The sequence below is a fragment of the Chenopodium album genome, chromosome 16 (genome assembly GCF_948465745.1).
Source record: "Chenopodium album chromosome 16, dcCheAlbu1.1, whole genome shotgun sequence".
NCBI classification, from domain to species: Eukaryota; Viridiplantae; Streptophyta; class Magnoliopsida; order Caryophyllales; family Amaranthaceae; genus Chenopodium; species Chenopodium album.
In genome coordinates this window covers 49,873,638-49,890,078 of record NC_137849.1, presented here as the reverse complement: position 1 = coordinate 49,890,078, position 16,441 = coordinate 49,873,638, and the positions used below count along the sequence as shown (strand labels likewise).

The 16,441-nt window shown below is 33.1% G+C and overlaps 2 protein-coding genes across 2 annotated transcripts; both read right to left on the bottom strand.

Annotated features, from left to right (window-relative positions):
• Positions 1-11,122: 11,122 nt before the first annotated feature.
• Positions 11,123-11,965, bottom strand: LOC145584512 (protein synthesis inhibitor PD-S2-like). Its single transcript, XM_081641337.1, has one exon. It carries the CDS (start codon positions 11,963-11,965, stop codon positions 11,123-11,125), a length of 843 nt encoding a protein of 280 aa, XP_081497463.1.
• Positions 11,966-13,658: 1,693 nt separating this feature from the next.
• Positions 13,659-16,099, bottom strand: LOC145584510 (F-box/kelch-repeat protein At3g23880-like). The gene is made up of 2 exons (XM_081641336.1): positions 16,056-16,099; positions 13,659-14,876 (listed from the first exon to the last, which is right to left on the bottom strand). The coding sequence occupies exons 1-2, from the start codon at positions 16,097-16,099 to the stop codon at positions 13,736-13,738; spliced, it is 1,185 nt and encodes a 394-aa protein (XP_081497462.1). The 3' UTR covers positions 13,659-13,735.
• Positions 16,100-16,441: the final 342 nt, after the last annotated feature.

Below are 16,441 nucleotides of genomic sequence, written 5' to 3'. Positions count from 1 at the left end.
CAATATCTAACACAACAAAGCTTATCTGCAACAGTACAAGAATGATAGCATGAAATTTGTATTCACAAAGTTGTCAACTGTCACCATCTTTTGTTGAAGATATCCATATCCACTAGCACACGAATAATAATAAATCGAAACTTTGAATTGGCTATAGCCATTGTCACCTTCAAAATGCTCCCAGGATTTGAGCCCATACCCCAACTCAACAGTAATACTCTAATACATATGAAGTGCAAAAAAAAAATATATGTAGCAAACAAACAATTCCAAACCACAAAATAAAATGAAAAAATGGATAAAAAGTACAATCCATCCAAAAAACTACCTTAAAATTGAACGAACAAGCCAATGTCGGATCTATAAATCAACTCATTTCTGGGAAATTAATCCCTTAAACAGGAATATCGTTGACTGCTTAGTAACTTAATCAAAACAAAGGCCTACAAACTCAACATTCCACGCATTTACCAATTCAATTTCTGGGTAAAATTACTACTACAACCAAATTCAAAACCCATATGAACAACTTCTAATTTCTTCCCGAGTTTTATCACATACAGACATACAGTTAACGCTAATCTGTAAACCCCAGAAATTAAAAATCAGGAATCACCCACCATTGCACTGATATACCAAGACTAAATACTGGCAGTAAACAAAAAATAACTCACAAATTAAACTTCAATTAAGATAAACAACTACAAAAACAAAATAAATAACAAATAAAAGACAATAAAAAGATCTGGGTGATGAAATTACTTGTTAATGAGGTAAAAAGCGAAGTTGAAAAATCAGCTGAGTATGCAAAATCTTCGTCTTGTTCAAGTGTTCTGGGTATTGCAGCTTAAAGCAGAACAGAGAGAATAGAGGTTTAAAGAAAAAGGGAAAAAGGCCAGGTAAAATCTTCAGTCTATTGTGTACCCTAAAACTGAAAAATGAAAATGAAAATGAAATTAAATCGTGCGACACATAATTAATAATGAAAAGATGATAAATTTATTATTTTCAAAAAAAAAAAAAAAAAAAAAAAATGGGGATTGGATACTTTGGTGGAGGTTTGAAGTTAAGTAGTGATGAAACGTGGCAATAGCCAATAAGCTGTTGGTTTTAGTAAAGGAGAGGAACTTCAATACTTTTGGAATTCTACTCGTTGCTTATGTCTCGAGATGGGAGTTTTTTTTTTTTTTTTTGGTTTTTCAAACTTGACCGTGGGGTTAAAGTGTTAGACTGTTAGAGGTCTTAACGTTTGAAGAAGACTTCGACTGTATTACTTGTAGTCGGAAGGGGAAAGACTACACATACAATGGTTGTATGTGGACCCCCCACATACAACTATTGTTGGATGCATTTGATTGGTTTGCATTTTTATGTCCACTTTTTCCATTTAGTTTCTTCCTATTTTTTACTCTTATTATTTCCCTCCCTTTTGATAATTTGATGTGGCATGCATATAATGGTGTTGTATGTGGGCTACTACATACAACCATTGTATGTGTAGCATCACTCGGAAGGGAGTGCTAATGTAGTGTTATGAATTTGAATAGTTATAACAAAGTACGGAGTACTAAAATACTAGAATTCACATGAAAAGGAGAGAAAGGAAGAAAGAGAAAGATGTGTGGGACCACTTCTAATTGCGGCTATTTCATCAAATGTTGCTGAGCACTTTGGAAATTCACCAAATGTCATCCAACTTTTTAAAATTCACCAAATGTCACTCACAAACAGTACAATGACATGACATGCCATTAATGAGGTTTGGACGTTAACAATCCATTATTGCGAAATGACCAGTATGCCCTGTGTTGGGGTTAATGGCGCGTTAAACCTCATTGACTCTCTGACTTCTTCAAGTTTGATATAAAAAAAAGTCATCTCATTCTTCTTCTCTGTTCTTCGAGCTTTCACCATTATTCAAACCCTGAAATCCATAATCAAACAAGAAGCTTTCTTCAACACCTGAACCAAACATTCCTAAAAATTGAAGCTTTTTTTGCTATTAAAGTTGGGCGAACCAGAACAGCGCTGACAAGTAGGGGAGGAAGTTGAAGCTAAAAGCACTTGAATTTGACTTTGGGGTGTTGGAGATAGCAAACAAGGTAATATTCTCACTTTCGATCTTGTTTTCGCGTTTTGAATTTGACAGTTTTTGCGAGAATTGAGTTAGGGTTAAGGTTTTTTGAAATGTTCATGTTAAATGTGATTACTTGACTTGACTGTGTGAAATAATCTTAAATTTCAAGTTAAAAATGTTATTTGTTGTGTAATTGATTTGGTATTGTTATGGTTTTTGATTGTGAAGTCTTTAAATTACATTTTTTTGCGATTTTTGTATTGGCATTGTTGGTAATGATTTGGTCTGTTATGATGTGTGGTGTGTTGATATGAATCTTGTGTGTTGTTGTTCAGTGAAGTAATATGTCTGCAATTTTTTGTTGATAGGATGAGTAGAGTGTGGCTTGATGTTCATTACAGAGATCAGGGGTTTGATGTCCTGGTTGATGATACTAACAGAACAAGTCTAATGGACTTGTATGAGTTTATGTTTGAGGACTCTGTGTAAGAAAAATGTGATCCTTCCTAAATACTACTTTAGTTTGTATGTAATGCCACCTAGGACTAATAGGAAGTTGGAGTTGTGTGGGGATAGGGACATGTTGAGAATGTGGGATTGGTTTCAAGGTAAGGAAACAGTAGTAGGGGTGTAAATGAACTGATACGTTTGTGAACTACTCGCGAACAAGCTCGGTCAAAACTCGTTTGTTAAGCTAACAAACAAGCTTGAACAAAAATCTTAAGCTCGTCAAATAGGTGAACAAAGCTCGAATAACATCATGTTCGACTCGGTGATGTTCATGAACAACTCGTTTAAGTCAATTTATAAGTTTTTCCACACCCAATTAAAATTCAAAAATTTATATATCTTTTATTCATACATATTTGTAAAAAGTATTAATTATTTCATTATGTAAAAGCATGAAAACTCCGTCATTACCTTATTCTATAGAAAGAATATAAAAATCTTTATAAAATTATTAAATGGATGTGTTAAAATTTGAAAGAAACCATTTTTTAATGATAAATAAATTAAGGCTCGTTTATTTAATCAAGCCCGATTTAGACCCGTTCAAGCTCGAACTTAAACTCGAAATGCAAACGAGTACGTTTGTGAACAAAGCTTGAACAAGCTAAATTCTTAACGAGCCTAGCTAGCTCGAACAAGATTTTAAAAAGCTCGTTCAAGCTCGAGATAGTTCGAACACGAATGTTCCTTATCAAGCTTAGCTCGAACAGACTAAAACTCGGCTCGGCCCGGATTGTTTGCAGCCCTAAACAGTAGTAATTTTTTTAGAGGAGAAAGAAAGTCTTGGGCAGGTGTTTAAGGATGCTCTGGCTAATTGGGATAAAAAGGTAAAGGCCTTGGCTGAGAAGGCTAGATTAGAACAGGAAAAGGCCTAGGAGTTAGGAGGGACATGAACATTATAGTACACAAACCCATGCACAACAGCTTCCCTCAAATAACTCACATCTATCCTATCCTGTACCACATCCCTCCTCCAATAACACAATCCACCACACCACACCAGCAAAGCAAATGTTTTGTTTGTGACACCCTTTTGGGAACAAAAGCACCCCCAACTCTGAACTTTATATTAATTAAACCATCTTGGTTGTTGGCCATTTATCTACTCAATAAACATATGCAGAAGAAGTCAAAATAAGCCATCATCTATTGACCCAATTACACAGTCAATTTTACTACTTTAATCAATAAAACCAAACATATTTTACCAACTAAACAAACTTCAGTCAACAAAACCAAGGACAAAAGAGTGAACATACATGTCAACAAAATCAATGAATCACAGTCGTAAACAATAAACTAATTGCACTAATGCATAGTTCAATTAAGTAAATTCTATTTTAATTAGAAAATCGCACAGTACACTAAGTAATTCACACCCAATTTCACTTTATTATTTAGGGTTCCCAATTTTTTTCCCAAAATACCCCAGAATACTAATGAAAATAGCATAATTAACTTCAAAAGATGCTTAAAATAACTTTAAAAGATTCGAAAGGTACCTCTTTTAATTTGGAATCTTGCTTCTATTTCTGTCAGATTCCACGAAGAAATCCAAGCTTTTTTGTTGTTGATAATGTCTGACGCCCACTCGCTGACTTGTTTCGCTCCACTTCTGACACCTCCCTATGCAACTCAAATTCACTACCACACAATTCAAATATTATATTAGAGTTGATGATGTATATGTAGATTTCGCTTAAATTTGACATTATATTGGTTAGGGATAATTATTGTATTTTATATCACATTAAAAAAAAATGGGGTACATGTGGTGGCATTATAGGAATTTGCTAATTAAATTTTTTTTTTTTTAAAAAACACACAATTCGTAACTGGCGTTAGGCCACGCCAGTTACAAGTAATACTCTATTTGTAACCGACATAACTTAATGCCAGTTACAAATAGTATGCTTTCTAACTTGGAAAATAGACTATTTGTAACTGGTGTTAGGATAAGCCAGTTACAAATAGTATATTATTTGTAACTAACATTAGCCGATTACGAATAATTTTCATTAGTTGTAACGGCGGCATTCGCAACCAACAATGCCAGTTACAAAAAGTAAATTTCGCCAGTTACATGCAACTAGCAGTTTTTCTACTAGTAATTGTTAGGGTTTAATTCTTTATAAGTAGTTGAAGGTATAAAGAGAGAATTGATTGAATAAAGGAGGAGTAGTTGGGTATTGAATGAAGAAGAGAGAGAATCGAATTGAAGAGGATGAAAATTGGATGGTAAACTGTTATGTGGGCCCTTTTCAAATTTTCCGTCACAGTTTCCGTCATCTGGTGGTGAAACCAACATTTAATTTTTTTCAATGGTGTTATAATATAAATTTGAAAATTTCTGGTGTTAAAAACAAAATTCTGTGATTTTGTAGGTGTTATTTTCTAAAATTTCCTAATAATCATTATGTGTTAATACGAAATATGTACAAAAAAAAATATATATGATTTTTGTAAATGATTTGCTTATGAAATTAAAATATTTTTTTTTAAAAAAAAAGAAAAAAATAACTAAGGACACACCAGGAGATGACACGTGTCATCGCTGGTGTGTCTTTTAGTATATACTATTGATTGATGATTGATTTCGCCTAAAATATTCATGATCATATTTCAAATTATATATTTTTCAATTAAAAATTTTAATTGACAACCATTAAATGCGAAATGTTTACCAAAAAAAAATCATAAAACGTATACTTTCAAAGTTTCAAGTATAGTTTTACTCTAATCTATATATATCTTATAATATCATATCACTGATATATAAAGTCTGTCTCGCAGCCAGACTACGTGTAACGCCCCGTATTTTCGAACCATTACTTTATGTGTGTTTCAACCTATAAAGCCTACTTTCAAATTTTAATCTCAATTTCTAAATTTGAAATGTTAATTTAATTATTAAGACTGTTCTTTGTTTTAAAGGCCATCCCAACCTTTTTAGACCCTAATTATAGTATTTTGATAGAACGTTTGAAAGTTATTATTTAAAAAGGTTCTATAATTGAGTTTTAATCATTTCAAATTGTATTTGACTTGTCTGAATTGATATTATATTAGCCTTACAGGGTGATTCCTTAAGCTTAAGCATCAATTTAGTAAGTGCTACTAAATTATATGTAATTTTAATATTTAACATATTGCGATTGATACGGGTCATCATGGGTGATTCCTTGACCGAGGTACCAATCTAATAGGTATAAAATGATTTTTAGAGTTTTAAAAACGTTTTATGCGCAATCGCATCAATATCGATAAATAAAGTTGTATTGGGTGATTCCGTCAACTCGTTTATCAAATTGATATTGTTTATAAACTATTCTTTAATTCTTTTATTTATTGTACTCATTATAATGTCCTTTTGTTAATTATAAGGTCATTATAAATGAATAATATTACTGATTTCACATTTCGTCTTTTATGTCGCTTTTCAGTACTTATGAACTTTATATATATATATTTTCTTTATTGTGATTTAAATGATTATTTTCATTATTATTATCGATATTATATATTATTGAGATATAAATAATACAATCTATATTATCATTTTTGCATGCGTTTTAAATAAAATGCCTTTCGTTACTTTCCTTTCCTAGTCTAGTTTTGGGTCAACTAGCATTTATATATTGGTCGAGTTTTTCCTCAAAGCTTTCATGACTATATAGATTAAGATAGACTTGTTTATTAGCTTCCTTAAACCTATTCTTAAGCTAATGTAATCATTTAATCAAGCCCTAAAGAAAATCCTTGAACCTCGGTATTATGAGGCTTGTTTATGCGCTTCATTTAAGCCCAATTTAGGCTGATTTACACAACAGCTTTGAGGGATATATGGCTGATCATTTTACCCTAAGTAACCTCCTCTAATCAATGGTAATAATACCTAATTATGGCTGCCCAACTCCTCTCCTTCTCTTATAACGTACAAAACAAGGCTAACTTTTATCAGTTTTCTCCACCCAAAAGATGCAGCAACTCACTTCTCTTCTCCCCATCTTTTTTTTGTGGGATTCAAGGTGGGAATAAAAGGGAAATCAAAGACTAACTACTTCCATAAACTCTGCAAAAGTCGTGCTCCATTTCCTCTATAAAAACAACACGGAAACGAAGCAAGGCACAAGGCTACTTGGGTGGGTGTTGTTCGTATTGGTTGCTGCTGTTTGTGCGTGGTTTATCCCTTTCTTTGAGTTTCGATTGCCTATACATCAAGAGGTAACTAGCACTATTCCAAGCTTTAGAAATCATGGCTAGGATAGGTTAAGGCTAGGTGCAAATTAGAGTTGATTAGATTAGAAATTGTTGTAGTTTATCTCATGGTTGTTTGCTGTTTTGTGTGTGAGGAATGAGGGTATTATATTCATGTTTATTTCTGGTTTTTATGTTGTTTAATCATGCCTAGGAGTACTGTATATATATAGGTTTGGTACCATATATTATTGTCGTGTTTTGTGGTGGTTTTCAAGCGTTAATTTTACTCTAATGTTCACGAATTTGCTGCTCTAATTGCTGTAATTGTTCAGTGGGTTTACAGCCTCATTTGGTCTTGATTAAGTTTGTTTTTTATGCCTAAAATGGAATAGCACCATTTTAGGTTTATCCCTAAGATTATTTATCATGTTTTTGGTAAGTTTGGGTGTGAATATTTGCCCAAACGTGAGCAGAGTTGCTGCTGCCATTCAACTTGAGGGGAGTATGATTTGAGTGTGTTTAAGTGATGCATTGCCTAATTTTTATGCCTAATATTGTGCCTTTCCTGAGCTATTATGTTTTTATATTATGTATGTTCATGGGCTAAGATTAATTATGGGTTTTAAGGTTGGTTTCGGTGAAATTGTTGTGCATTGTACTGCTGTAATTCTAATTAGGGGCTGCTGCATTGTCATGTAGTTTTTAGTATGTTAAAAGCATGAATTTAATCATATCTTGTGTGTATATATTGCCTATTATGTGGATTAATATGTCCTAGTTTTATTTTATCATTTTGGCATGCTTTGGGTGTGTTCATGAAGCATTTAAGATGTCATATATTGGCTGCCATTTTTGGGTGTTAAGTGAATTGTCGACGTCGTTGTGCTTTAAAGTAGAATAACACTGTTTTTAGCACCGCTTCGCCAAGGGTTGTGTACGGAGTGTATTGTGATATTTTATTATAATTAGCTTCGTACCCAAATCCAGACAATAAGAGTGACACCTTGTTATGATATATAAATGATTTTTTGTACACTTTGAATGAAGAATTTCGAAGTTAAACTCTTTTGAAGGATTTTTGTTGAAATTTGGTCTTAGAAGTAAAGACCTACAGTATTTTAAGTTGGGGTTGATGATCCCTAAATGTGTTTGGATAATTTTGAAGAATTATTTTTACTGCTTTATTTGATTCGTGAGTGTAAGACAACCATTGGGCTGCGGAATTCAATGGTTGGAACATGCCAACATCTTGGGCTGCGGAATTCGAGATGTAATTTTCTAGGTTAATTGTTGTCGTCCGGAACTACTCGGGTTGCGGAATTCGAGTAGGAAAACTGGGAGTTTGGCCATTCTCAGACGCAGACGGCTGCGGAATCGTCTGTAGGTTCGCCGTGACAAACCTTTGATGGTGGGCTGCAGAATTCACTGCACCGGCGTTCATATTTTATATGCTTGCCTCACTATGGATCAGTTTCCGAAAAGTTAAATTCTCTATTTCAAAATTTTTACTACTTTCAGATGGTCTTCTTAAGTCAAGTCAAGAATTTTCTAAATCTATTTAAAGAACCTTTATAAGTGTTAATTATTGTTTTTATGAGTTTATTGCTTATGCTTTGGGTTTTATTTATTCTTACTCTGTAATCATGTGGTAATATATTCATTTTCTTTAATATACATGTTTGTTTTGTATTGTATTGTAATCATGTTGCATGTTTTGACTTGTATTCCTATCTATGTATCTTATCATGTTTATCTTGAGTATATTGTGAAGTAGTTGTTTATCTTGTCTACATGTTGTATTGTTTTTATGTATGCTTCTATGCTTTACACTATGCTTAGCTTTGTGTTTCTACAAGTTTTGAGAGAACTGCTAGTTACTCCCCACTGATTGTGGAACCTAAATGTTATTTGCAGGTGAAGAGTAGCGTTTGTTGAGTCTGGGTTGAGAGCAGAGTGTTTAGGTTGTTCCCAAGTAGTTTTATCGATTATTCTTTAATTTGATGTCTTTACCTCTCTTTATGAGATAGTAGAATTTGAGGTTGTTCTGCCTCGTTAAAAGTTTTCTTTGATCATTTGAGATTTCTTTCTCTTCATAATGTTTGTTTCAGTTATTTATTTATTTTGTTTAGTTTTAGTAACCCTTAGAGTGACATTCCGTCTTGACGTTATTTCCGCTAATGTTTCGCCTTCTATTTTAGACGGGGTGTTACACTACGTGTCGAGCCACATAGGCAATAAATAGGTATTATTGTGACACATAGGATGCTAAATAAGCGAATTTTAGATAAATTTTTTAAGATAGAAATGTTGTATAGTGTTTTATTATTGATATACTTCTAATATTTCATGTATACAAAATTAATTATAACTTTTAATAAATCATATCATTTCATATAACTAGTATATATAAAGCTAAACTTTTAGCAAGGTCACGAGACAGTGACACTTGGCATTCCAACTTTGGAATGCCAAGTGTCGCGCCACATTGGATATATCTATATAGACTTCGTAGGATAAAAAAATTAGTATAAAGTTTTATTTTCAATCAAATTTAGATAGAGTTTTAGGATTAAATTCTTAGTTTAGAGTTTTATTTTCGATAAAATACCACTATTATTTCATATGTACAAGTTGAATTATAATTTTATTTTAAAAAAATATTATATTATAACACTCACTAATTATTATATAAATCTATTTTTTATATCACAATATTGTTTGGAGCGAAAGAAGTAGTTCATCTAATCTATTAAAATAATATACTTCACAATATAATACTTTGTATGATTCTATGACTGTATGTAGATCAATCAATTGGGTCGGGCCACTTTAAGTTACGAGTCAAGAAATGTTCAACCCTATCCCAAAGTTTTGGGTTCGGGTAACACACTAATTAAGCTTAGAACAATTTGTTTTACTTAATTTTTTTTATTTCTTTTTGCTAATTTATAGAAATTTCTAATATTTCATGCTTACTTTGTTTTGTTTTTTTTTTAAATGTATTAATCAAATACTGTTCACCAATATTATTATTAGACATTTACGTGCCTACTACAAAGTTTAAATCGTTTCAAAAGCATATCAATTGTTAGCTAATTTTGCATCAATGATATATTTTAAAATTTGACATATAGATCAAAACTTTATCTTAAAATTAATAAACAACGAACCCGAGCATTGCACGGGGCACAAAACTAGTAACTAATATATAAAGCTAAACTTTTAGATAGGCCATGAGACAGCGACACTTGACATTCCAGCTATTCACCAAGTGTCGTCGTGCCACGTAGGTAGAAATTAATTATAACCTTAACTGTTTTGCCCTTACTTGAGTCACATTCATTGAATTTAAATATTTTTACTAATTGAGACTTATTTTTAACAATTCTCTATTATTTTTTTTAAAATAAATTCAATAACAAATGGATCTTGCTTTAAAGAACTTTTTAAAACGAATTTATTTTGAAAATAGAATGTAGTTATAAGATATTTAATAAAAGTTAGGATTAATTATGTATAAAAGAATTTATTTTGGAAATAGAATCCAGTTATAAGATATTTATTACTCCCCCGCCTCTTTATTAATGTCCACTTCCTATCATTTATTACTCACATAATAGAGAGAAAGTGGACATTAATAAAGAGACGGAGGGAGTAAAGTTAGGATTAATTAATAATTATGTATATATATGATAATTAGAAGTATATCGATAATAAAACTCTTTGTCACAATAAGTCAATAATACCAATTTGTCGCCTGCTTTATTTATTAGTGACATGATATTGTATTTTTTTAGTGATATGATATGATTATGACATTTGCTTTACATAAAAAATTAAACTAAACTTTCTAATTAAAATATTAATTTGTTTATTATAGCTACTTGTATATATATCTACATGTGGTAATTTTTTAAAATACTTGAACGAGATTTAACCTAGTTATTTAGTTAAAGATAAGCTCCTCCAATCCATTATGTATATGTACTAGGCATACAACTGATTGGTGTCATATTATAAAAAGTTTCCGAAATTAAGACGCTTACTATACTGTAGGTGATTAAAATAGCGGCCATATAAATTACATAGGTGTGAACATCAAGCACTAATTAGAGTTTAGAGGTGTATGCATACTGTCATACATAACAACATGATCACTACATAATACAAGTAATAACTGAATAGACTTTGGAATATCTTATTTCATCAAATAAAGGGAGTACATACATCAAACAACAAGCACCTCTAAATCCTCAAATTATACAAAATATTCCATATTATTATTATTATTATTATTATTATTATTATTATTATTAATCCCTAAAATCCTAAATATTACAGAGTAGAACTATTTGCGGCTTTCTTCTTAGTTTTGTATTTAATGAGGCTCATATCCCCTTTCACATCCTTGACATATTCCAACTTGTGGCCGTTGACAGTAATTGGTTTTTCAAAACGCCCGCAATTAGTTTCGGACGCTGCTGTGTGAATTTCTTGAGATATATTATCCCACGCATTCTCATAGCTTATCATTTTATTCCTAAATTCTGGTGTAATTGCTTGATTCTCAATGGCAGTTTCAATAAACTTGAAACGTGCCGCTTCAGACACGAATTGGGTAGCTCTTAAAAAGAACTTAGCCACCACTTTATTTTGTACAGATTTTTGGCCAGCAATGGCTTCAACGTCACCATATAGGCTTTCAAATGTTAATTCAATTGTCGCTCTATTGGTGCCCGAAATTGATGGTCGCTCAAGATCAGAATAACTGCTACTAAAAGAAAAGGTTACTGTTGTTGCTGCATTAGGAAATAGCTCCTTAGCTTCAGTTGCTTTAATATCCTTAAACACATTGGCTCGGATTTTTCCATCGTAACTGTCTTGATACCCTAAAACATACCCATTTTTGACATTTACTCCCAAGGTGATCTCTTTGCTGTCAGTTTTGAGCTTCACCCACACGTACTTCACACCTATTGCTGGATTACTTGGCGTTGTCTGTATCTCACATGTTTTCACCGAGCTAGCGAGTTGATTTCGCACTTGGGTTAAGAAGTCTGAGTAGTCGGTTTCATAAAATTCAAATGTGACAGTATTGAAACTCGCTGTTGGATGAATAAAAAAGGACGCCATAATCATGCACCACCAGATGCATTTTGCGGCTCTTGACAACTCCATGATTAGCTCTTTTGGTGTTAGATGTAAGAAATGTATTTTCGAGTGTTATTTTTTTTCTGTGTGTGTGCAAAATGCTTTTACATACAACGTAGTAATAAAACAACTGAATAGGCTGACCTATATATACAAGCATAAAATGCAAGCTACAATGACATATATGAACTATATGTTGCAAGCCATAATTAGAAAAGGAACAAGGAAGGATCATCTTGTCAGATAGTGGAGCACTAGTCATTCATTTGAAACTATCATCACTACGTTACTTCTCATAATAGGGGAATATTATTATATTATCTATAATTAGGGATCATAATATTGTTATAGTGGACTAATTTACTGTTTTGGTAACCCCATTGTATTGAAGGACTTCTTTAATTAATTCTTAATTACTCGCTTATAATAGGGGAATCTTATAATATTATCTAGAATTAGGGATCATAATATTGTTATAGTGGACTAATTTATTATTTTGGTAAGCTCATTTGTATGGAAGACCTTCTTTAATGAATTTTTACTCGCTCATAATAGGGGAATATTATATTCACAATACTTTGAGTGCATGCAACAGCGTACGATATGTAACCTGAGAATCCACCTCCTTTTCAACTATCGATATGTGTCGAAAATGACGATGAAGGTGAGAGAATGTGTAGGTTTTTTTAGGAAACAAATTAAGTTGTGAGTGATGGTGGTTGATGAGTTGGAGATTGAGTGCTGCATGCCATTGTTGGTAATCTAATCATTGATTAATTTGTAATTTCGCACGGTTTCATTCCGCCAATTTTGAGTTTAGACTTTGTGACAGTGTGACACTAACAAATAGTTTTATCATGAAGTTAGTATCGTAGGCCATGAGTAGATTGAATACACGAAAACATTTGACAATAATACTTGGCCACTTAAGGCATATTTTAAAGAGTTGGAAAAAATAATTAAATTGAACTAGACTAAATTAAATAGAGTTGTAGTGAACTAAAATATAATTATTAGTAACAATCACTACTAGAAAACAACTATTTCCGACGAACACTTAAATCCGTCGGAAACACTAAATTTTCCGACGGATTTTCATTCCGTTGGGTATTTCCGACAAATTCATTAAATCCGTCAGAAAATCCGTCGAAAATTTCCTACGTATCGTAAATCCGTCAAAAAATAGGTACTTTACAATGGATTTAAAATTCGTCTGAAATTTCCGACGGGAAAATCCGTTGGAAAGTAATTAAATTTCCGACGGAATTGAAATCCGTCGGAAAATTAATGCTTTCCGACGGATTTTTCCGTCGGAACCATTATAATATCTTTTTTATAACACCCTTAACCATATGGGCATAATGTATGGGCGCCGCTTCTTTCCTCCTCTTATCCTTCGTCTTTCTCCTATTCTCCTCTCCATCGTCTTTCTCCTATTCTCCTCTCCATCGTCTTTCTCTTTCCTCTTTCTCTCCTTCGTCTTTCTCTTTCCTCTTTCCTCTTTCTCGTCTTTCTCTTTCCCTCCTTCTCCTTCGTCTTTTCTATCTCCTCTCCTCTTTCCCTTTGTTCTTTCTTTGTTTTTCTCGCAATACTGGTGATTTCACGGTCAAATTGGTGACATTTGCATAATTCCGTCAAAAACGATGGTTTCTATGGTGAAATCGAAGGTTTTGAGGTCAAATTCGACCCTAAAAAGCACTCGATCCAACACCTACAAGGACTGGTTTTATCAAAAAACATAAAACACTAAACTGCACTAGTAAAGTTGTTGAAGAGGCAATGTAGGACGGACTAAGCTCAATTGTTTCCTGCTTCAACTTCCTCAGCATTCTTATCCTTGATCGAAACCAGGCTTTCCATGTATGCAAAAGCTCCTGCACACCATGTATGCTGAAATGCAAGATCCTTTATCTCTTGTGTGTCGGGATCTAATAAACCTAGCCCACCATCATGGCACTGTAGTAGAAGTTTATTGTCCATCGAATGACCAAGAGGACGCCAAACATCAGGAAACGGCCCGACACTTAATTTCTTGGTCCAACACCCTTCTTTCAATGTCCATACATCAAAATTCTTCTCACTCTCATGGAGAGACATAAATGCAAGAGAATCATCATACATTCCAAGACACTTGGAGCTTGGTTGTGCATAGTCTGGAACATCCATTTCTTCGAATGTATCAATAGCCAAGTCAAAAGAAATGATCACTTCATCCCTAGAATCATATGATCCAAACCAATAGCAACATCCATTCACATAAATATAGCACGTATTGACTTCCAAATTATAAGGCCTACGCAAATCTCCACAATATTTCCACAAATTAGTCCTTAACGAGTAGACAAGGACCGATATAGGGTCATTGAGATAGGAGTCTTCCTCATTCAAAGTATTCCAATAACCTTTAACAACCACCACTTTATAGTCTCTAGTGATAGGGTCTAACCCGAAACCATAAACTTCATAATTTTCATAAGTGAGATTAGCCGGAAGATCAGGCCTCGATATTATCGTAGGTAAGGGCCTAAACTCATTGATGGCCGGATTCCACAAAGCGCGCTCTCTACGGCAACAGTGAAACATATAATAGATGCCATCACAAGGGCCACACACATAAGAGTTAGACTTGGGCATGTAAGCCAATACTTCATCAGCTAAAACTCGCGGAGTTTCATCAACTAACAACTCATACACCTCATGTTCAGCATAAGGTATAGGAAACTGAACAAGGAGACAACTTCGCCCAGTATCATTGTTGCTATAATAGTAGTTTTTCAGATGTTTGGAAGCAAAAGCAGGACTTGAAATAATAGAACACCATGATTTGCAAACACTTTTAAACTGTAGCAGATCTTTGACTGGCAACCGCGAGAGAATCTCAACAATGAGATTTTCAGGCAAATGGTCTAGCTTCTCAATTGCAATTGACATTGATTTTCTTACAATTTTTATTTTCTATTCCTGTACGAAACTCTTCCTTTCATTGTTTTTATTTTAACAAAAATAATTTTAATTTAACAAAAACAATCTATTTTAACAAATATTTTTAATTTAACAAAAACATATAATGTCATAGACACTACTGAGTACTGACTACTCTACTATGTATATTTTGAAAATAGTATAGTGCATGCGCATGGTGCAACCGGAAAGAACATTAAGCATATTTTAAAGAACATGGGAAAAAAAAAAGAACATGCTAGTATTTGAAAAAGAACATACATGTGTTTGACAAAAGAACATGTTTGTGTTTGACAAGAACGTGACATTACAAAGAACATAAAGTCTGTACAAAAAGAACATGTTATTTTTCATGGTTACTTGGGTGGTTGAACGTGTTTGAAAAAGAACATTATATTTGACAAAAAAGAACATGCTCGTGTTTGACAAAGATATAGGTGATCATTGGACGGACCGGGGCAAGGTTAAAAAATCAGCTCACTTCTCGAGTCGGGCCAAGTTTTGGGCTGAAGTTTTTGTGCCCAAACCTGCCCAAAATGGTCCGGCCGTGCGGGCTTTTCGGGTTGAGTTAAAAAAATCAACTAAAATAATGCATAAAAACGCAATCCCAAACTCGCCCAAAAATTTAAATTTACGGGCTGGGTCCGACCCGATTTGGGGGCAAAAAAATTCTGCCCAAAACCCGTCCAAAATCAAGTCGGGTTAGTCTAACTTTGATCACCTCTAGCCAAAGAACATAAAGGCTTTACAAAAATAACATGATAATACAGTAAAAAACATGTTCTTTTTTCTAGTTACTCGGGTGAATTTTTTTTTTTTTTTAAATGTACATACATTAAAGAATATATTGTATAATATAAAGAACACATATTTCAAACTCAAAGAACATAATAATCAAATTTAAAGAACATATTATGTTCATGTTCTTTATAAATATCTATAATATTCTTTTTTTCGCCCATGTTCTTTTAAATATACCTAATGTTCTTTTCGGGTGCACCATGCGCATGGTGCACCGGGTGCACCAACCATACATTATGTATATTTTAATCTCAAAAATAAGGGAGTTTAATTGTGATGGGTAATTTGTTTTAATGGGTTATACGAATGGATGAGGGGCACAAGCGGCCCGCTATGTGGAGCCACAAAGCCCTACAGTAGTCCATTTAGCAGACAAATATTTGCCTGACGAATTGCCATCACTTTTGCGCCAATCAATTAATGAATCTACTTCTTTATAGCTCTAGAACATATAATGGCGTAGGGGTGTAACATAATCTATTGTATGATTGATTTCTCCATGTATAATATGGGAGTTAATAAAATCGTCTTTTCAATATATAAGACGAGAGGAAATAAAATTGACTTCTTGATATATAAGACAGGAGGAAATTAAACCAAAGCGTGGGAAAAGATCTTTTATATCACCCATAAGAAGTTGGCATAACTCTATAATCTTTACTTTATTTTATGAGCTTAATAAGTTAATACAAAGTGTAACATCAACTAATAATATGATTACCCTATCAGTTCTCAATGGAT